The 22,255-nt window shown below is 54.3% G+C and overlaps 2 protein-coding genes across 2 annotated transcripts; both read left to right on the plus strand.

The window, feature by feature from the left end:
• The first annotated feature begins 1,659 nt into the window (after positions 1–1,659).
• On the plus strand, positions 1,660–11,368 carry EFS (embryonal Fyn-associated substrate). Its single transcript, XM_049768732.1, has 6 exons — positions 1,660–1,968; positions 7,130–7,408; positions 7,539–7,667; positions 7,743–8,441; positions 8,698–8,787; positions 10,443–11,368. Exons 1-6 carry the CDS (start codon positions 1,951–1,953, stop codon positions 10,875–10,877), a joined length of 1,650 nt encoding a protein of 549 aa, XP_049624689.1. The 5' UTR covers positions 1,660–1,950; the 3' UTR covers positions 10,878–11,368.
• Positions 11,369–14,256: 2,888 nt separating this feature from the next.
• On the plus strand, positions 14,257–20,885 carry SLC22A17 (solute carrier family 22 member 17). The gene is made up of 11 exons (XM_049768973.1): positions 14,257–14,302; positions 14,408–14,706; positions 14,863–15,357; positions 15,468–15,571; positions 17,639–17,793; positions 18,359–18,524; positions 18,705–18,850; positions 19,206–19,311; positions 19,563–19,834; positions 20,068–20,179; positions 20,266–20,885. The coding sequence occupies exons 1-11, from the start codon at positions 14,257–14,259 to the stop codon at positions 20,552–20,554; spliced, it is 2,190 nt and encodes a 729-aa protein (XP_049624930.1). The 3' UTR covers positions 20,555–20,885.
• Positions 20,886–22,255: the final 1,370 nt, after the last annotated feature.

The following is a 22,255-nucleotide window of genomic DNA, read 5'->3' on the forward strand; positions in this document are numbered from 1 at the left end:
ACGCCTAAGAGACGCCGGGTGTGCCCCAAAACAACCCCCCCAAATTCCTATAGTTTTCTCTCTGTCCTCAAAAGTCTCCTCTAAAGTGCCCTGGTAATAAGGTGTGTGTGTGTGTGTGTGGTTGGGGGGGGAACCTTGGACAGGTGTGGGGGGAGTGGGGGGGGACCTTGGACAGGTCCTTCTCCCCTGGGAAGACCAGGTGGAGTGACCTGAGGAATGTGGGAAGAAAGAAGCATCTTTCCAACTCGTCTGATGTTTCCTCCAAAGGAGCCTTTTTTCAGTTGCCTTTTTCAGTGTATTCCCAATTAACGTCCACACTTGAAAGTACACTACAGCTTTCATTCACTCTGCCTAGCAGCTCACTTTTCTTCCCTAAGAGAGAAGGAAACCTCCAGGGAGATTTCCCCCAGCCTGGGAGCTCAAGTCCCCAAATGAAGAAGAGCCTGGAGAGAGAAGGCCGCGCGCTGGCAGGCAGGCAGGCAGGAGCTGCGCGTCCCGAGAGACAGACAGCTGGCCTTTTCAGCCACCGCTCCCAGGGGCCCAGACCGCTGCCCCTCGGAGAGTTCCACCCCTTTGTGCTTCTCACAGTCGGAGTGCGCTCGGCGGTACGACCAGGCCAGGCCCAGACTGGCCACGAGGTACCAGCGGCGGCCGGGCCGGCTGCTGGGTTTCTGCAGTTCGGTGCCAGGCGTCCCTTTTGGGAAGCCACATTCTCTCTTGGCCCAGGAACTGGGGGGCCCGGCCCAGCTGCCCGCAGAGAAGGGAGGCACCCAGAAAGACCCCTCCGGCAAGGCTCCCGGGAGGAGGGGGCGCCCCTGCGCGGGGAGAGGCCAGTGTGGGGCGGGATGCCCAAAGGGGACACGTGGCGGGGAGAGGAGAAAGGCCGGGAGGGGCGCGCGGTCGGGCCCCAGGGTGGCGAGCTGAAACTCAACACCCGTCTGGGGAGGGCCCGTCCTTCTCCTTTCTCTTTCTGCCCTGGTCCCTCCTCCTTTCTCTTCTCTTCTTTCCCGGGACCCGAAGGGAGGAGAAAGGAGCCGGGCGGGGCGCCAAGGGGAGCCGCGAGCTGGGGAGGGAGACGCAGCCGGCGGGCCACATGGGCCCGCGCGCGCCAGTGCGCTCCGAGTGTGCGTCCGTGCCGGGGCCCCGCGGCGCCTCCTCTCTCCGGGACACCCGGCGACTGCCCAGCTACGGGCACGCGTGAGCCGTGGGGGGGTCCCCCGCGGCGGGGAGTGGCGGCGGGGAAGGGGGCCGCCCCTTCGAGCCCAGCTGTTCGCCCGAGCGAGGCGCCGTCGCGGCGCCCCTGCAGTCCCCGGGCGTGCGGAGAGCGAGTGTGAACCCGCGTTTCGCCGCCCGCTGCGAGGCCTCCGGCGCCCGCCGGGCCAGCTCGGGCGAGTTGGCAGAGAGGACGTTGGGCATCTGGTCCCCGTCTGGGTCTTCGCCCGCCCGACCACGGCCCCGGGGAGCCCCGCTGTTCCGCGCCGTCCCGGGGGCGGGGAGGGGTGGCCCCGAAACCCGTCCGTCCTGCCCAACCGCCCCGGCGAGCTCCCCGCAGCCCTCGGGGCTGTGCCGAGCGGCCCGGAGAAGCGTCGAGCGAGCGCTGGCAGCCCCTGGAAGGGAGCGCTCGGCCCATGCGGACTCGGGGCGCCCCTGACCCCTAGAGCAGCAAGCTCCGGGGATCCCCCCGGGGGAAGGCCGCGGGGACCGTCCAGCGCGCGCGCTCTTGGATGCGGTCCCGAAGCGACGCCCCGGCCCGCCCCGCTCCTCCTTCTCCTCCTCCTCCTGCCCGGGCCTGGCTGCTGCAGCCTCCCTTTGGGGCTGTTTTGGGGGGACTTTGCTCTCGTCTTCTCCGTCCGCCGTCCGCGGAGGCTTCCCTGGTGCTGGGTCGCGCGCGGCTGCTGAAGTCGGAGAGACCCAGCCTGGCCTGGAGCCCGGCGCCGGGAGGCCAAAGCCATGGCCATAGCCACGTCGGTGAGTCCGCCTGCAGGGAGAGGAGGCCGAGCGAGCGAGCGAGCGAGCGAGCGTGTCCCCGCACTCCTCCTGCCTGTCACTGTCCTCCGGGCCTTTGTCTCTCCGGGTTCCCCCCACTCTCACTTTTGTTTCCCCCGCTCCATCACTCTCCCTCGCGCCTTCTGGTCTGGGCTCCCCCTCCTCCCCTCGTACCCACCCCCCTTATTTTATTTTTTCCCCTTTTTTCTGGTGGTTGCCCTCCTGGGAAAGGAAGGGGGCGCCTCCCCAATCCTCTCGGAGCTTCATGGCATGGGCGGAGACAGATAGGTGGTCACTGGTGCTAGGAAGGGAAAAGGCTCGTGTCGGGAGCCCAGGGTGAGTTGGAAAGGAAACTGAAGCGCGGAGGTGGGAAGAAGGAAAACAACCCAAGGTGGCCTTCTCTTGAGCGGCCGTGTGGGCAGAGGGGGACAGAGCCAGAGGGAGGTGCAGTGTGGAAGAACCTCTAGGGGTGGATGGGAGGTGATGTCAGGCGCCCTCTGGCCACTTTCCGGGGACTTTGGACAAAGGGAGGAGACAGCTGGCACCAAGACACAGTAGGAGGAGGCCTTACTGGGAGCAAGTGGCCCGCTGCTACCCCCTATTCAGGCTGCGCCGCCCGCCCTCCCCAGCCAGCTGGAGGAGAAAGGGATGGGCAGGGAGGCCGCACCCAGCATCAATCAAACTATCTTCAGCTCCAACCCGGCCAACTGCAGGCCCAGGACCTGGCCCCATTGGTGGAAATTCAAACCTAAGCGAGGGCGGAGCTTGCTACGGCCCCACCTCCATCCTACACTTCCAGTGCCTTCCACCTTTCACCTGGGACTGGTTGGCCTCAGGGTGTCACCTGCTCTCTTACCTCCCCCCCAACACCAGTGAGCTCTCCGGAAAGGGAAGCTGAGAGCCTGTGAGCATCTTTTTCCCATTTAGGGACAATTATCACTCTGGAGTGATAGTACTGCAACTAAGGCACTTGCTCTGCATGTGGCTGTCCCGGGTTTGCTTCTCCTGGTATTTCCTATGGTCCCCTCCAGCACCTTCAGGAATAATTCCCGAGAGCACAGCCAGGAGTAGTCCCTGAGCATTGCCCAATGTGGCCCAAACACAAATCAGACTAACCCCTTTTTAGCTCCTCCATGTACTGATGAGTTAGATGATCTTTACTCAGACCTGATGATGGGAATGTCCAGGGAAATAGCCTATTGGTTAGCTCTGTGGTGCCAGGAAGTATCTAGCCTGTGATATGTGGTAGTCATTTATACTAGTCAAACTCCTAGAGCCTCATAGCAGCTCATGCTAGTGAACATTTATATTCCTGGCTCCATGCTTGTCCTGATTATTTATTATGCATTATTCAGTCCTCACAATACTGTGTGAGAAGGCTACTGTTATTATCTGATGAGGGTCTTCAGCTGTGCCTGTGGATTCTACAACTGCAAGAGAAACTAATTTCAAACCTCCCAGTGTGCCTTTCTCTGTCCAAATCCAAACACTAATTTCTAGGGCCAGAGTCACAGTACAGCAGGCGGGAATTTGCTTTTCATGCAGCTGACCCTGGTTCGATTCTGGCATCTCATATGGTTCCCCGAGCACTGCTAGGAATAATTCCTGATCACAGAGCCAGGAGTAATTCCTGAGCAGCCTCGGCTGTGGCCCAAACACAAACAAACAAAAAACCCACTTTTCTACAATCAGATTTAGAATGGAAATGCTGTGCTAACCAGAAATTAGTGGTATCCACTGAATAAGATGGGAGAGTATCTTTTGGAAGACAAAACAAAATTTTTATGTGACGAGGGAGGCCAGAGTGATAGTATAGCAGAGAAAAAGATATATTTGCCTTACATGGGGTTCAACCACTGACACTAGTATGAACCCTGAGCCCTAGGAGTGACCCCTGTGCGAAGGGCCACAGGAGTAAGCCCCAAGAACCACTGAATGTGTCCCCTCTCACACCAAACAAGTTTGAGGGTCAGAGAGATAATATGGGATTAAGGTGCTTTGAGGTCCAGAGCAATAGCACAGTGGGTAGGGCATTTGCCTTGTATGCACCTGACCCGGGTTTGATGCCCCACATCCCATATGGTCCCCCGAGCCTGCTAGGAGTGACTTCTGAGTGCAGACCAGGAGTAATCCCTGAGTGCTGCCTGGAGTGGCCCCAAAACAAACCAAAATAATAATAATAACAACAACAAAGAAAAGGATTAAAGTGCTTGCCCTACATGTGGCGGACCCCTATTTGATCCCTGGCACCCCATATAATATGACCACTGAGCATTGTTGGGTGTGCTCCCCTCCTAAAGAATTGGTTTGATGGGCCTGGAGAGATAGCACAGTGGCATTTGCCTTGCAAGCAGCTGATCCAGGACCAAAGGTGGTTGGTTCAAATCCCGGTGTCCCATATGGTCCCCCATGCCTGCCAGGAGCTATTTCTGAGCAGACAGCCAGGAGTAACCCCTGAGCACTGCTGGGTGTGGCCCAAAATTTAAAAAAAAAAGAAAAGAAAAAAAGAAATGGTTTGATAAGTTTGGGATTAGGCAAGAGAAGATGATTCTTTTTTTTTTTTTTAGATTTTTTTTGGGGGGGGGAGATTGGGTCACACCCAGTGCTCAGGGGTTCCTCCTGGCTCTAAGCCCAGAAATCGCCCCTGGCAGGCACAGGGGACCATATGGGATGCCGGGATTCGAACCACCATCCTTCTGCATGCAAGGCAAACGCCTTACCTCCATGCTATCTTTCCGGCCCCAAGAGAAGATGATTCTTTGTGTGTGTGTGTGTGTGTGTGTGTGTGTGTGTGTTTGTGGTTTTGGGGTCACACCCAGCAGTGCTCAGAGGTTATTCCTGGCTCCATGCTCCAAAATTGCTCCTGGCAGGCGTGGGGAACCATATGGGACCCCGGGATTCGAACCAATGACCTTCTGCATGAAAGGCAAATGCCTTTCCTCCATGCAATCTCTCCGGCCCCGAAAACATGATTCTTAAAATCATTCAGCTTTCAAGGCCAAGGCACTTCCCTTGCACACAGCCAATCTGGTTTTAATCTTTAGTATCCCATTTGGCTCCTCAAGCCTGACAAGAGTAATCACTAAATGCAGAGCCAGGAGTAATCTCTGAGCACACTGAATATGCGCCCCCCCAAATATTACCCAACTGTTAATTCCTTCCTTCCTGGGGCTCCTGAACAAAAGCATTCCCCTAGGCCTGCTGAGTGAGATGACCTTCAAAGTTGCTAACAGAATGCATGAGCCCAATGGGTCAGCTGCTCAGAAGTCCAGAAGAGTTTGTTTCACAGAGACTTGAGTCCCAACAGCAGACCGTATATTTTAACAAACAGGGCTGAGGCAGAATCTATATTGATGTTGTGTAAGGCTTAAGCTTGATTTCACTGAAGAACAATTCCTAAGGGACAGTTCTTGGGAAACTGAAGAGGCTCTAAGTGAAGGACAGTTGGCTCTGAGGAAGTGTTTGTAGGTGGCTGGAGTCAGTTTTGAGTCATAGGCCCCATTGCCTTAAACAAGACTATTCACATGAGAAGGAAAAGGCCAAGTTTTCCATCTGGGTTGCAGAGAAGCACCTCAGCCAGGCTGAAGCATTTCAACAGCCAATCTAAAGCATTTTAACAGCCAGTCTTCAGGTGACCCTGCTGGATTCACTGAGAGTCAGTGGACAGCCTGTAACCTCTGTGTCCCACTTTTCATTTCTGGTGGTCTCTCTTTCCTGCGTGGCTGTAAGAGTTAAATGAGTTGACTGAGGGGAAGGTTTGCACGGTGTCGGGGTCAGAGCTTGTGGATCTGGATGGAAAATGTCTCTGCCAGAGAGGACTAGAAACAGCCTGATGAGTGTTTGCTCTGGGTTGGCTGCCAGCCTACGGCACACGCACACACATAAACACACACGTATAAGCGCATACTTTTCTCCATGGTAACCTCAGCCTCTTCTGGTGGAACTTTACTTGCTCATGAGGAAAACAAAACCTTTTCTGCATTTTCTGATTTCTTCTGTATTATGCTGAGGTACTGTTGGGGCTGGATTTCGCCTGTTCTATTTCAGGGGTCCTCAAACTTTTTAAATGGGGGCCAGTTCACTGTCCTTCAGACTGTTGGAGGGCCAGATTATAGTAAAAACAAAAATTATGAACAAATTTCTATGCACACTGCATATATCTTATTTAGAAGTGAAGAAACAAAATGGGAATAAATACAATATGTGGTCCGCAGGCCATAGTTTGAGGACCATTGTTAGATAAATGGTTCTTGTCACTACTGGAGCTAACGTTTTGCTTGTGGGGGATGGTGACTGGGAAACAGCTTCAAGAGACTCATGTGAGATCTTCTTTGCAGGAAATGTATTCAATGCATTTGAGGATGGATTCCAATTCAGCCTAGGGACAAGGAACACAGAAATCCCTGTTCTGACAGGGTTTAAGATGTAAAGGAAGAAATCATAAATTTGAAAAAAAAAAATAAGGATATAGTTGAAAGGGCTGGAGTGCATGTTTGTATGTGGAAAGAACAGTCAGGAATCTAGTTTTGCTCCTAAACACCAACTGGTATGACCCCAAAATGGACAAAGCGTTCAGAATTGGGAAGGAAACACAGGGAGAGACAAACACAGAAGAAGATGGGGAGAAGAGGGGCTGGAGAGATAACACAGTGGTAAGGTATTTGCCTTGCACGTGGCCAACCCAGGACAGACCTGGGTTCAATTCCCAGCATCTCATGTGGTCCCCTGTGCCTGCCAGGAACGATTTCTAAGTGCAGAGCCAGGAGTAACCCCTGAGTGCTGCTGGGTGTGGCCCAAAAACAAACAAAAAAGAAGATGGGGAGAAGAGTTGAGGAAAGGCCTTTGGAAGGGAGCCATGGGGCACAGGTGAAAGGGGGAAGGTGCATCATGCAGAGTCTGGGAGGCATATCTGATGCAGGAACCAGCCAGACCTGAGTGAGAGTGTCCAGTTGAAGATGCATAAAGGAGCAGGGTAAAGGTGTGAGGAGGAAGGGTGAGAGGAGGCCCAAGGAGAAGGATTAAGTCAGAATTCAGTTTTCAATCTAGGCAGATGGAGAGCTGGGAGGGATGAGTTCTGAGCTGGAAGCCCCAAGCCTTGACATATATGTGAAGACCTTCTTCCCACTCCCTCCTCACCCTTCAGGCCCTGCTGGCCCGGGCCCTCTACAACAACACAGCTGAGTCCCCCCAGGAGCTGTCCTTCCGCAGAGGGGACGTTCTACGGGTACTGAAGAGGGACGGCACTGGTGGGCTGGATGGCTGGTGTCTCTGCTCCCTGCATGGCCAGCAGGGCATTGTGCCTGCCAACCGAGTGAAGCTCCTGCCTGCTGGCCCTGCACCCCAGCCTGGCCCTCCCCAGGGACCCCCAGTCCTGACTGGCTCACCTGATCCAGCCCCTGAACCCAGCTGTGAAGACCAGGAGGTGAGAACGGAACCCTTGGGAGCCTAGGCCTGGAGTGCCTGCAGCCCGCATCATGCTTTGCTGCCCTCTGGACTCAGTGGGGGGAAGCTGTGAGCCCCTCTGTGGACATGACCTCAATCACAACCCACAGGTGTATGTGGTGCCACCCCCAGCTCGACCCTGTCCTACCTCAGGACCTCCTGCTGGACCCTGCCCACCTTCTCCAGATCCCATCTACAAGGTTCCCAGAGTCAGGAGCACACCTGGAGATGCCTCAGAGGTGAGGACTAGCCATCCTTGTGGGGACAGGTGTCTTGGTGGGGTCCCACAGAACCAAAGATTGTCTCCTTTGCAGGTCTATGATGTGCCACTCGCTGCCCTTCACGTCCTTTCCAGTGACCCCTATGACTCCCCGGCCTCCTTTTCCTGCTCTGCAGCCCTGCAGTCCCCTGGAGAGGACGAAGCTCCCTATGACGTGCCTCTGATCCCCAAATCCCCTTCAGAGGCAGAGCCAGAACTGGAATGTGAGGCGGATCGAGAACCTGAACCCCCCCTTTATGCGGCCCCTTCTAACCTGAAACGAGCGTCAGCCCTGCTCAACCTATACGAAGCCCCTGAAGAGCTACTGGACGGTGTAGATGGTGGGGGTGCAGACGAGGCCATTTATGATGTGCCTTTGCTGGGACCCGAAGCGCCACCTTCTCCAGAACCCCCGGGGTCCTCGGACACGCTGGCTCTACTTCTGGCCAAGAGCCCCCCACTACCACACAGGCCTCGACTGCCCTCGGCGGAGAGCCTGTCCAGGCGCCCTCTGCCTGCCCTGCCCATCTCTGAGGCCGCCAGCCCTTCCCCTGCTCCCTCTCCTGCTCCAGGCCGGAAAGGCAGCATCCAGGACAGGCCTCTGCCCCCACCACCACCCCGCCTGCCCAGCTATGGGGGCTCCAAAGCCGAAGGGGACCATGATGGTGGGCAGGTAGAGGAGGATCCTGCAGGCCACCACAACGAATACGAGGGCATCCCCATGGCTGAGGAGTATGACTATGTCCACCTGAAGGTGAGCCCATCTGACCAGGGATCCCAGACCCTCCCCTTTGGTCCCCAAACTCTGTGACCCACTTGTATGATAATCATCTCAGCACAGCTTCCCTCCGCCCATTCTAGGGGCCCTGTGCCCTTTGACCAGCCACCAGAGCTTCCTGGCCTGGAGACAAGACACTGTGACCATGGATGGCAGGAGACACCTCAGGAAAGACAGGGGCCACCTGCCTTGCCAAACCCCCACCCCCCTGAGACCCTCTTCCCTCTTACAGGGCATGGACACAGCGCAGAGGTCCAGGTCCCTGGACAAAGCCTTTTCTGAGGATGCTGGACCGCCAGAGAGGGGACTGCCGGGGCAGCGGGTAATTTGGAGTGGGCGTGTCCAAGGGAAGGTGCTGTGGGACTTGAGAGGAGCAGAAACTTGAGGGGGTGTCCTGAGTAGCTGGGGTGAAGGGAAGGGGCCACTGAATCAAGCAAGTATTAGAGGAGAGGGGTAGGATCCATTAGGAAGGAACTGGATCTTATCGTAGGGCATAGGAATTCAGAAAGAAGGGAAAGAATGTGCTGGAGAGCAGTCAGAAAGCAGAACAGCTGGGGAGCAGAAAATGTTTCTGGGCTGTAGGTCATAGGTGGGCCTGGTGATTGCCAAAGCACCTTACAACTCCCAGTTTCTGGATTCCTAAGAAACCAGGCCCCTAATCCCAGGCCAGGGCCTTGGACGCTATTTCCTAATCTCTTTGGGCCTTGGAAAAGTAAGGAGTCTGTCTCTTCTGTTCTTTTTCTTTTCTTTTCTTTTTTTGGTTTTTGGGTCACACTCGGTGGTGCTCGGGTTATTCCTGGCTCTATGCTCAGAAATCGCTCCTAGCAGGCTCAGGGGACCATATGGGATGCCAGGATTAGAACCACCAATCTCTGCATGCAAGGCAAATGCCTTACCTCCATGCTATCTCTCCGGCTCCTGTTCTTTTTATTTATTTATTTATATATTTTTTGGTTTTGTTTTGGGGCCCTGGTGGTATTTAAGTGTCAAAAATCACAATTGGTAGGCTCGGAAAACCATATGGGATGCCAGGGTTCACCCAGGTCAGCCGTGTGTGTAAGACAAATGCCTTACCTGCTGTGCTATCGCTCCAGTCCCTCTCTTCAGTTCTATCTACCTCATAGACCCAGTTTCCAAGTGCAGCCTCAAGCTGAGCTCTGTTTTTCCTTGGAATGAAGCATGGCCCTGCCTCAGGCACTCTCGGGCCTGGCTCTGTTCTGAGCCTCCATAAGGTAACTTCACCTCATGCAGCATTCCCAGGCGGACTGTCCTACCAAGCCAGCCTGGATCAGCATGCACAGGTGAAGTGTACACCAGATTGAGTGCAGTTCCGTTTGGATGCTTGGGTCATACCCTGTGATGCTCAGTGATTACTCCTAGCTCTGTGCTTAGGAATTACTCCTGGTGATGCTTGAGGAACCATATGGGATGCCAGGAATGAAATGGGATGCCAGCTCAGTTATCAGTAAGGCAAGAACCCTTCTTGCTGTAATATCACTCTGGTCCCCAACATCTCAATCTTTATTGACATGTGTAAGAGTGAAAGTGAGAGTATAGGGGTTAAGGCACTTGCCTTGCATGTTTCAATCTGAATCCCTGGTACCACATATGGATTTCCTGAGTATTGCCAGGAATTGAGCACTTACAGGTATGGTCCCAATCCCCCCCCCCCCACCAAATAAAAAATTTAAACGACCAGTGGGATTCACATGTTTATAGCGGGGAATATAGTACTATAGTTTCACTGCTAGAGATTAGTGGAGAAGTTCAGGGACTCAGCTGAGGGTGTTTAGGGCCAGTTATTTTCAACATCAAATCTGGGAACTTTCCTGTGCTTACCCAAAGCTAAAGGGGAAGGGAAGGAAAGAAGGAAGGAAGGAAGAGAGGGAGTGAGTAGAAGGGAGGGAGGAAGTAAAGGGTGGGAGGGGATGATTTCAGTCCTGAGGGAAGGCCTGTGACCCTTCTCTCACCCCTTAGGAGCCCCCATCCCCAGGGGAACCACTGGCCCTGGCCTCCGGAGACCTCCAGCTCCTGCATTTCTACGCAGGCCAGTGCCAGAGCCACTATGCAGCGCTGCAGGTGGCCGTGGCGGCCCTGCTATCCAGCACCCGGGCCAACCAGCCCCCACGCCTCTTTGTACCCCACGGCAAGCGGGTGGTGGTGGCTGCCCACCGCCTTGTGTTTGTTGGGGACACTCTCGGCCGGCTGGCAGCTTCGGCTCCTCTTCGTGCCCAAGTTGGAGTGGCAGGGTCAGCCCTAGGCCAGGCACTTCGGGCCACCGTGCTGGCTGTCAAGGGTGCTGCCCTGGGCTACCCCTCCGGGCCTGCAGCCCAGGAGATGGCGCACTGCGTGGCAGATCTGGCAGGGCAGGCCCTGCACTTCACCACCCTGCTGGCCAGCCTGGCCCCCTGAAGTGCCTGCTCGGCCCTTCCTCTGCCTGCTAGAGCCATGGTCAGGCCCCAAGTGGCCCGTGGGCTCTGCTCAGGGACTCAAGGCAGGCGGCCTCTTTCCTCCCAACCCCTCCAGTCATCTCAGCTTCTCGCCAGGTGTCCCCTACCCCGCAGCTTTTTGTACGAGCCATTTTATATAAATTATTTATATTTAATATTATTCTCTGCTTTGTCAGGGGCAGGGGCAGGAAGGGCCTCTCTGTGGTCGGAGATTCTGGATCACAGCCTGGCCTCCTTCCTCGGAAACCTTGGCCACACAGACAGTCCAACTGCTGGAGTCTGGGCCTCCTCAAGCTGTCCTCACTCAATTTAGCTCTAAAGATTAGTGCTGAAAATAAGGGGGGAACAGTGAGCCCTGGAGGAGGTGGTCCAGGAGAGACTCCTCTGTGCAGGAGGCAGGAGAGCTGAACCTCAGGCACTGGGCATGCACTTCAATAAACCCTGCTGACTGGCTTCCTGACTCTTTCTTGGGAGACTTAATCTATAGATTAAGGCAGTGGCCTTAATCATTTAGTGTGAGAGAAGGTTGCTATTTCTTCAACAATTGATTATTTACTAGGTCCTTTGCACCCAGGAGATTCTAGACATTGATCTCAAGGTAAATTCTGAAGGGACCATTTGACTGGTAGGGGTAGAAGTAAGAGTCAGTTGAAATAAGCTTCTGGGGCCAAAGCAATAAAATAGTGGGTAGGATACTTGCCTTGCACACAGCTGACCCAGATTCAATTCCTGGCATCCCATATGGTCCTCTGAGCACTGCTAGAAGTAATTCCTGAGCAGTCCAAAACTCCAGGTGTGGCCCAAAACCAAAAGAAAAAAAGATCATGAATAGGAATAGTCCCACACCATAGTGAATTAAGGGTTACTGTTATCCTACAACAGTCACAAGGATACAAGACAAATCCTCGAGAAATGTTGGCTGAGATGAACTCAAAATGAATCTTGAAGAGATGCTAAAATTATTTGGGGGAGAAGAAGTGGTGGGAGGCTGCCAAAGAAAAGGATTGCCTGGAGTTGGAGAGATACTACAGTGGGTAAGGTTCTTGCATTGCATGTACCCAAACAAGTTTCGTTCTTCAGCATCTCATATGGTCCTCCAGATCCTATCAGGAGAAAGCCCTGAGCATCATCAGGTATGACCCCTTCCCTAAAATTAAGAATTTTCCGGGGGGGCCGGGCGGTGGCGCTAAAGGTAAGGTGCCTGCCTTGCCTGCGCTAGCCTTGGACGGACCGCGGTTCGATCCCCCGATGTCCCATATGGTCCCCCAAGCCAGGAGCAACTTCTGAGCACATAGCCAGGAGTAACCCCTGAGCGTTACTGGGTGTGGCCCAAAAACCAAAAAAAAAAAAAAAAAAAAATCTTAAAAAAGAATTTTCCGGGCCCGGAGAGATAGCACAGCGGCGTTTGCCTTGCAAACAGCCGATCCAGGACCAAAGGTGGTGGTTCGAATCCCGGTGTCCCATATGGTCCCCCGTGCCTGCCAGGAGCTATTTCTGAGCAGACAGCCAGGAGTAACCCCTGAACAACGCCGGGTGTGGCCCAAAAGCCAAAAAAAGAATTTTCCATATTGAGAAATTTCCTTGCAGAAGAGACAAAGCAGAAGTGGGTCTAGAGAGGCCAAGGTGTGGGTGTCTAGTTGAGATGCACAGGCCACTACTTTCCAATCTTCCTGAGAGGAGAGAATAAAGTATCTGTCAGGTATCAAGTCTCTGACAGTGTCTCTAGACTTGAATCTTACATATGCAAAGTGCAGATTCTGACTTAGGACCTGTGATTCTGCGTTTCAAATGGGCTCTCTTGAGGCTCCTGGTCTATCCTCACATTCTGAATGGTAGCACAGTGGGCAGTGCATTTGCCTTGCACACAGCCAACCTGTGTTCAATCCCCAGCATCTCACATGGTCCCTGAAGTTTGCCAGGAGTAGTGATTTTTCTGGGCACAGAGCCAGGAGTAATCCCTGAGTGCTGCCAGGTATGGTCCAGCATTAGGGAAAAAAATGACTAAGGGGAAGAAGTCTCCTAGGCATAAAAACTAGACTGCAGGCTAGGGAAATGATGCTCCCTAGCACCATCTGGAGCATACGCCTCACATATAGGAGCTCTGAGTCCAGTCCCCCTCAACTGCCTGGTCCCCAGAGCACCAGGAGTAGCCCTCAAGCACTTAGCTGAGGGTAGCCCCTAGCATCATTGGTTATGGCCTCAAAAGTAAAACAGACTACAAGGCCAAACATCTACAATGATCAAACATCTTTCAGTCAAATAAAGAGGACACAGGATTGAAGAAAAAAGGTTAACAGAGGATTGTATCACTGAATGATCATGAGGAAAACTGAGCAAATGTTGGAGAGAAGAGGAGAAAAAGAGAAAATCGGGGCTGTGGGACTTAGCAGCTAGGAAAGAAAGTCGAAAAGAAGAGGTCACAGTGCCAAATGCTGCTAAAAAATGATGGCAATTCAACCAGGGTGTGGTGATGGATCCCCTACAAGTGTCTCCTTGGAGAGGAGAGGGCAGATTGAGAAAAATTCCCCACCTGGTCCTCCATATGCAGAAGGAATCGCTGTAGTTTGTCTCTTCACATGGCTCTCCCCAAGGAACTGTCAAAGATGCATAAAATCCACTCTGCTAGCAGCCCCAAACTTAGCACAAATTCAGACACATAGTAGACTTCATAAATTTTAGTGAACACGAGTAGATGGATGTATAAGTGAATGGGTGATAAGAACAGACAAATGGATGATAGATGGATGGGTGCCGAATGAATGCATTGATGGATGAAGGATAGAGGACGATAGAGAATAGACGGATAATGGTGCATGGATAGACGATGGGTAGATGGATGGATAGTAGTTAATGATGGTGCACAGATGGAAGATGGGTGGATGATTAGATGGATGGAGGGTGTGTGGATAGAGGATGAATGGATAATAGGTTATGGAAGGGTTGATGGAGAATAGGTGCATAGAAGGATAGATAGATATGGAGGATAGGTGAATGGTGGATGGATAGGTGGGTGTATCTGGTGCGTGGATGGATGGGTGAAGGATGGATGATAAGGTATGAATGGTGGGTATATGGATGATGGATAGATTCACGGTATGTGCAAGGATAGGTGGATGGATAGATGCACAGATGGATGGTACGTGCATTGATGAGTGGGTACATACATACATGGATGGAGGTGTTATAGGTGGATGATGGATGGGTGCATGGATAGATAGGGAGTAGATGGTGATGGTGCATGGAAGAATAGAGAATAAATTGATGGTGGATGCACAGATGGATAAATGGATGGTGGAGGATAGGTGAATAGAACAGATGACGGATGAATGGATGCTGAAAGCATGGATGATGGGAGGAAACTCATGACAGCCTTTTCCCCTTGTACCTGTACCGCAATGGCCTACACACCCAGGAAAAGAGACGGATCCCCATCCCCTCCCTCCCTTGGGCCCTGGCCCCCCTTTCTCTCTCTGACGAAAAGTCTGGACTAAGGCTCTGCTGACGTGAGAAAGGGGAGGAGAGTTCGGAGGAAGGGGTGGGGAAAGCCGCGCAGAGATCTCAGAGACGACGAAGGCGTCCGCGGCTGCGGAGCGGGGTCCGTCTCGGGGTGTCTGTGCGGCTGCGACGCGCCACCGGGCCGAGGACAGCGCATCGTCTCGGAGCGGGCCGGCAGGCCCCGTGTGGTCGGCAAGCTGGCTCCCCGGGTGGCCACCGGGACCCCCGAGCCCAATGGCGGGGGCGGCAGCAAAGCGGACAGCGCAGGCGAGATCACCCCCAGCCCCAACGGAGGAGTAAGTGCCCAAGGCCCGGGGTGGGTGTTGCTAGGCCCTCCTCGCCCCGCCGAGTGCCCGCGCGCACCCCAGGCCTGCCCGCCCTCTCTCCCTCCACGCACGCCCCCCTGCCCCCCCATCTGCTCGCGCCTCACCTGTCCGCACCCGCACCCGCAGGTCGGGACCCTGGGAGAGGCGGTGACCGCCGAGCAGCTGCAGGGCGAGCGCGCGCGCGCCCGGGAGGGCACCGAGGCGGGCCTGGACAGCAGCAGCCTGTCGCTGGCCGTGCCCCCGGGGCCCCTGAGCTTCGAGGCGCTGCTCGCCCAGGTGGGAGCCCTGGGGGGCGGCCAGCAGCTGCAGCTCGGCCTGTGCTGCCTGCCCGTGCTCTTCGTGGCGCTGGGCCTGGCCTCCGACCCCATCTTCACGTTGGCGCCCCCGCTGCATTGCCACTACGGGGCCTTCCCCCCCAATGCTTCGGGCTGGGAGCAGCCCCCCAACGCCAGCGGCGCGGGCGTGGCCAGCGCGGCCCTAGGAGCCAGCGTTGCCAGCCGCCTGGCCGCCACCAGTTCGGACCCTGCGTGCAGCGGCTTCGCCCCCCCAGACTTCAACCACTGCCTCAAGGACTGGGACTACAATGGGCTGCCCGTGCTCACCACCAACGCCATCGGCCAGGTGAGGCGGTGCAGGCCAGGGGAGGCAGTGAGGCTAGGAGGAGACTGAGACCCGGTGCAAGGGGCCTCATGCCCGCTCCATCCCTCTCCCGACCTCCCCCTCTCCCCCAGTGGGACCTGGTGTGTGACCTAGGCTGGCAGGTGATCCTGGAGCAGATCCTCTTCATCTTGGGCTTTGCCGCCGGCTACCTGTTCCTGGGCTACCCTACAGACAGGTGAGGGCAGCCCTGGGCTGTGGGCAGAGAGTGGCTGCTGGGGGTGGAGGTGGGGGGGTTAACCAGGCAGCTGCTGTTTGCAAGAGGAAGAAGACCTCGCTGGACTCGCTGCCTTCTCTGCGCTTCTGTTCAGTGACACCGAGCCCCACCCCTCTCATCTGCACCCTTCATCCAGCAATCCTACCTCCACGCCTCTTCTGTACCAGGGAATGCTCCATCCTAACCCATCCCCACTTCCATGTTCCAGTGTCTCCACCTCAGAGACAGCTTCCCAAGCCCCTGAGGAAAAGCAATATTTCTACGGGTCAACAGCCCTGCTCCCCACCCACCCAGTGGCTGTTCTCCCACCTGTCTGGACCCTTCACCCCTTCTGTTCCCAAAGATTATTCAGTTTGTTTCTGCACATCTTTAGTCTGTCCCCACTGACTATGAGAATAGCTCTGAGCAGTGACTCCCTACCTCTTAAGGGGCCTCTCCCCACATATATCAACTACTACTTCAAAAGAAAAACATCTTACTCCCAGTCAGCCACAGTCTCATACTGTTTGCAAATGATTGCCTTCTTGGGTGGAGTGCCCACACCCCCCCAGGGATCAATGACCGTGACAGTATCCCTCAAAGGTTAAAGCCCCCATCCCCATGGATCCTCAGTGTTCTCAGATCTTTGCAGATCAAAAGATTCATTTCTATGAGTCACTGCCTCTTCTCAATAGCCTACCCACAACCACCAAAAGCCCTCTTTACAGATGAAATATTCCATCTCTGATTCTTGTCCCCATCATCATCACTACTCCATCTCACTGACCACACCATGCCTCTCCACTAGTCTACATCCCATCCCAATATTTGATCAACTCCCACAGGTTAAAAACAACCCATTGTTGAATAATCCAGTTCCCACAAATCAAATCAAATTCTTACCCCATAATCACATTCCTGTGGCAAATAATCTGAAATCTCCAGATAGTGGCCCATCTTCAATGCACCAGTAGCCTTACTATCAAAAACCAATCATTTAAGCTCCTAAATAAAACCTATCTCTGGGTCTGAAGACAGATAGTACAAGAAGGAAGGCACTTGCCTTGCATACAGTTAACTCCAGTTCTGAGCACAGAGTCAGGAACACAGAGCCAGAAATAGCTTCTGAACACTGCAGGGTATGACTCCCAAACCCAAACCAAACCTAACCCATTACCATGGAAACATAGCCCTGATGGAAAAATCAATAGAATCAATGTTCCTTCCAAATGACTTCAATATTCATCCCCAAAGACCAACAGCCGGGCTTCCAAGCACCAAAAGCTGTATTACTAACTCATAGTGAGTACCTGACCAAGAGTCCCAGCTCTGTGATCTGTCACCCTATCCATACTGATCACACTCCATGGATTCTAACAGACCCAGCCACATGGCCTGAAATCTCTGTCTGAATCATTAGCTCCTACTTCATGGATTCATAGCCCCATCCCTATAGGTCAGTAGCCAAATCTCTTCTCCTGTGCCTCTATCCCCTCTTAACCCTCCCTATGAATTAATATAGTCGCAACCCATGGAAAACTGACCTCATTTCCCCCATCAAGTATTCAGTCCTGAAAATCAAGATTCCATCTTTATGGACCAATACTATCCCCTACACAAGTGTCTCATGGTTTCCCCTTCACAGACCAATAGCTGTGTCCTCACCAATAATGACCTCACCCTCTGACTAGTCTGAGCCAACCAGCAATATCGTTACTAAACAGTATTACCCCAGTGGTTCCAGCTCTTGTAAGCAATATCCTCTGTTAGTTGATCACACTGCCTTGGAAAATTACTTCATCTTGAAGCAAGGAGCCAATCATCCCAAGTCAACGAACTGAACCTTGGCCATGTCCCTTCTCCCAGTAAGTGGACATTGCTTATCTGCAGTCCCCATGTCTGTCTTCCCATCATCCCTTGTCTCAATCAAACATCCTCGCTCTCATGCCTTGGACCTTAAAGGGCGAAACTCTCTCCCATTACACACATGGATGCTCCTGCCCTGGATTACTCCTGTCAGGATGATTAGAGGCCTTCCCTGTTTTCCAGGTTTGGCCGCCGTGCGATTGTGCTGCTGACCTTGGGGCTGGTGGGTCCCTGTGGAGTGGGAGGGGCTGCCGCAGGCTCCTCCACAGGCGTCATGGCCCTGCGATTCCTCCTGGGCTTCCTACTTGCAGGCGTCAACCTTGGAGTCTACCTGATGCGTGAGTCCCTTCCTTTGGGGCTCACTCATGCCTGTCTCTCTGCAGCCTCTGGCCCAGCCCACCACCCTCAGAAGAAGGCCAGGCTCCTCAGTCATAGGTTTCAGCTGTGTGGATTCCTAGTTCCCTGTCTGCCCAGGCCTTTGACAATCTGAGACACTTCCTTTTCCCACTTTTCCATGATCCCTCAGATCAGGATTTAACCCCAACCAGGGAATAGAACTTCTCAGAGCATCCCAGGCCCAGCCAGCCCCAAAGCGCCCATGGGTGTGGCCTCCAAACCAAAAATTAAAGAAATAGGAACTCTGACTAGCTGAATGACCTTTAGTAAGGGACTGGAAGGTCAGATGAGAAGTGTGAGGTGAAAGACCTGTGAAAAGGCCCCAGAGCACCCAAGCAAGGGGAAAGTTCCCAAGGAAACTCTCCACTGCCATTGGAGGGAGTTGTGTACTAGAGGAACTGCTGAGGCCACCACACAGGATCTGACCATGTTCTCTGTCCTTTCCTCTCTCCTCTCTCCTCTCCCCTGTCTTCCCTGGCCTCTCCCCACTCCCTGCTGTGTCTCCAGGCCTGGAGCTGTGTGACCCAACTCAGAGGCTTCGTGTGACCCTGGCAGGGGAGTTGGTGGGGGTGGGAGGACACTTCCTGTTCCTGGGCCTGGCCCTTGTCTCCAAGGATTGGCGCTTTCTGCAGCGAATGATCACGGCTCCCTGCATCCTCTTCCTGTTTTATGGGTCAGTATCGCCCTCAACCTGCACTCTAGTCCTCCATCCAAGCTCATGTGCTAGCCCAAGGCCTTTCTCTTCTCTACCAACCAATAACCCGGCCTCAAAGGTGCAGGGGAGGGTCCCATTTCTGGATCAGAAGATTGGAGAGCCCACTCACTCAAAATGGTCTTCTCTGCCTGCCCCCAGCTGGCCCGGCCTGTTTCTGGAGTCAGCAAGGTGGCTGATAGTGAAGCGGCAGATCGAGGAGGCTCAGTCTGTGCTGAGGATTCTGGCCGAGCGGAACCGTCCTCATGGGCAGATGCTGGGGGAGGAGGCCCAGGAGGCCCTGCAGGGTAAGTGGGGGGGGGACTTTTTGAGGGGGTCCCTGCAGGTGATGCCTCATGCACACTTACCAGTGTAATAGTGCCCCCATGGGGCCAGAGTGATAGCACAGCAAGTAGAGCGTTTGCCTTGCATGCAGCCAACCCAGGTTCAATCCCCAGCATCCTATATGTCACCACCATCCCCGCAGCCTGTCAGGAGTAATTTCTGAGTACAGAGCTAGGAATAACTTCTGAGTGCCACTGGATGTGGCCCCAAAACGAAAACAGTGTCCCCATAGACTTGTAACTGTCCATTTCCAACCACAATGCATTGCCCCGGGTTCTGCAGGGCTCCCTCTAATGAAAGTTCCCCTCTCTCCCCAAGATTTGGAGAATACCTGCCCCCTCCCTGCAACATCTTCCTTCTCCTTCACTTCTCTCCTCAATTACCGCAACATCTGGAAAAATCTGCTCATCCTGGGCTTCACCAAGTGAGCCGGAGGCCATGGTCAGGCCAGTGGCTTGGGTGGGGCTAGCTGCTGGGGGGGGGAATAGAGGGGGGACTGCTGTATGTGTGTGCGTGTGTGTGTGTGTGTGTGTGTGTGTGTGTGTGTGTGTGTGTGTTGAGGACCTTGCTGAGGGCAGCCGTGAGGGGGTAGGACTACCAGGTGTGTATGGGGAAACCTTGCTGAGGGCAGCTGGGCCTGTCAGGGCTGTGCTAGCCTCGTGTGCCTCCCCACAGCTTTATTGCCCAAGCCATCGGACACTGCTACCAGCCTGTGGGAGGAGGAGGGAGCCCATCGGACTTCTACCTGTGCTCCCTGCTGGCCAGTGGCACTGCAGCCCTGGCCTGTGTCTTCCTGGGGGTGACTGTGGACCGATTCGGCCGCCGGGGCATCCTGCTTCTCTCCATGACCTTCACAAGCATCGCGTCCCTGGTCCTGCTGGGCCTGTGGGATTGTGAGCATCCTCCCTCCCTCACACTGTGGGCTCAGCCACGGAAGCCCACCAGAGGTGCCTCGCAGGCTCCGCCACCACTTCTGGCACAGGCCACCCAAGAACAGAACAGACCCCTGCTCACCTCTCCCACCCCTGCCCTGGCCACACTCCCTGCCTCTTTGCCCCATCGGAGCTATCCAGGGCCCCTCCCAATGGTAGGATCAGAGATCCAAGGGGATGAAGACCCAGGGACTAGGCCAAGCCCCACCTCCGAGTCTTCTTTCACCTCCTTCCTCTCCATCTTCTAGATCTCAACGATGCAGCCGTCACTACTTTCTCTGTCCTGGGCCTCTTTTCCTCCCAAGCTGCTGGCATCCTCAGCACCCTCCTGGCTGCTGAGATTATCCCTACTACTGTGAGGTGAGTGTGGGACAGCCAGGGGGCAGGTTGCTGGAGAGAGCCTAGGAGTCTACCCCAGATGCTGAGCACTTTCTCATCTCTTGCAGGGGCCGTGGTCTGGGCCTAATCATGGCCCTGGGGGCTCTGGGTGGGTTGAGTGGGCCAGCACAGCGCCTCCACATGGGCCATGGAGCTTTCCTGCAGCATGTGGTGTTGGCGGCCTGTGCCCTCCTCTGCATCCTCAGCATCATGCTATTGCCTGAGACCAAGCGCAAGCTCCTACCCGAGGTGCTTCGGGATGGGGAGCTGTGCCACCAGCCTTCCCTGCTGCGACAGCCCCCCCCTAATCGCTGTGACCACGTCCCACTGCTTGCCACCCCCAATCCTACTCTCTAAGCACCCCGGTAGACAGCTGGCCTATCTAGCAAGGAGGCAGACAGCCCCGGCAAGGAGATGAGGAGGACTGAGTGAGGAAGGCAGGGCTGCCCCAAAAGCTCAGAGGCACCTCATGCTAGCCATCGAGGAGGGCTCAGACAATTGCCTCATCCCTCCCTCCTCCCTGCTGCTTTGTGTTCCTTCCTTGGCGAGAGTCAAGATGGGTAGAGTTCCACACTTCACTGTAGGTCTGGGCCTCATCCTGTGCCCAAAGACATCCTCCCAGACCGCATTCTTTCTTGCACTTCCATCCGTTTCAATAAAGACATTTTCAGTAAATGAGCATACCATAGCCCACACTTCTCTCCTTCTCTTGTCTCTTGGGGAAAGCATCCTTTTAGTGGGACTCAAACAAATAACTTCCTGGTCAGAAAAGACAGTAAAAGCTGGAGCTTGGGGGACCCGAGCACAGCAGTGGGTGGGTGCTTGCCTCGAATGTGGCAGGAGTAACTCCAGAGCGCCTACAGGTGTGACCTCCCAAAAAACAACAAAAAATGCTGGATCTTGCACATTGCATGCAGGAGGCCCTTGCTCAACCTGTGACACCACACCCCCTGGTCTCTGAACACCACCAGAAAGCGCCACCATCTCCCACTTTGTAGCACTAAACTGGGAACAGGCTCTGAGCACCATAAGGTGTGATCTAAAAAAAAAAACAAAACCATCTTCCTCCCTCTCCCTGCCCTGCCCCCAGTTACCCACAGCCTTGCTGCTGGGACTGGGCTGGGCTTTACAAGACTCCTTTCATCATTTAACCCTGGTAACCCTGCAGGTAGGTATTTGGTTCTGGTTTTGTTTTGTTTTGCTTTGCTTTGCTTTTTGTTAGGGACCACACCCATGGTGCTCAGGGCAGCTCCAGGATCACTCCTGTTGGTACTTGGGGAACCACAGGTAGTGCCAGACCTTAATCCCAGTACTATCTTTCCACTCCAAGGTGGGTATTTGGATCAATTTTAGAGTATTTTTGGTGGTTGCAAGCAATAAGAACAGACCCTTGTGGAACTGGAGTGATGGCACTAGAAGTAAGGCGTCTGCCTTGCAAGCACTAGCCTACGATGGACCACACTTCGAACTCCCAGTGTCCCATATGGTCCCCCAGCCAGGAGCTTTTTTTTTTTTTTTTTTTTTTTTTTTTTGGGCCACACCCGGTGACGCTCAGGGGTTACTCCTGGCTATGTGCTCAGAAGTCGCTCCTGGCTTGGGGGACCATATGGGAAGTCGGGGGATCGAACCGCGATCCGTCCAAGGCTAGCGCAGGCAAGACAGGCACCTTACCTCTAGCGCCACCGCCCGGCCCACCGCCCGGCCCCTGGGAGCTATTTCTGATCGAATAACCAGAAGTAAGGAGTAACTCCTGAGCGTCAAACGGGTGTGGCCCAAAAACAAAACAAAACAAAACAAAAAAGAACAGACCCTTGTAAACTAAAACATAAAAGAGATTCATTAGAGATGGTGATGAGGAGCTTGCCAGATAGAGGAAGAAGAAGCAGGAATGATACAAGGTTGGAAACCAGAGACCCCTAACTCAGGAACTGGAAAAGTATGTAGCTCCCCCCACCCCAGGTGAATGGATCATGCTGGAATTAGGTCTTTGGGCCACTCTACTTATTAAGTTTCACTTCTAGAAACTTACTACCCCAGCTGTCCTCTAAGGTAAAGGGC

This window comes from Suncus etruscus, chromosome 2 (genome assembly GCF_024139225.1).
Source record: "Suncus etruscus isolate mSunEtr1 chromosome 2, mSunEtr1.pri.cur, whole genome shotgun sequence".
Classification (NCBI taxonomy): domain Eukaryota; kingdom Metazoa; phylum Chordata; class Mammalia; order Eulipotyphla; family Soricidae; genus Suncus; species Suncus etruscus.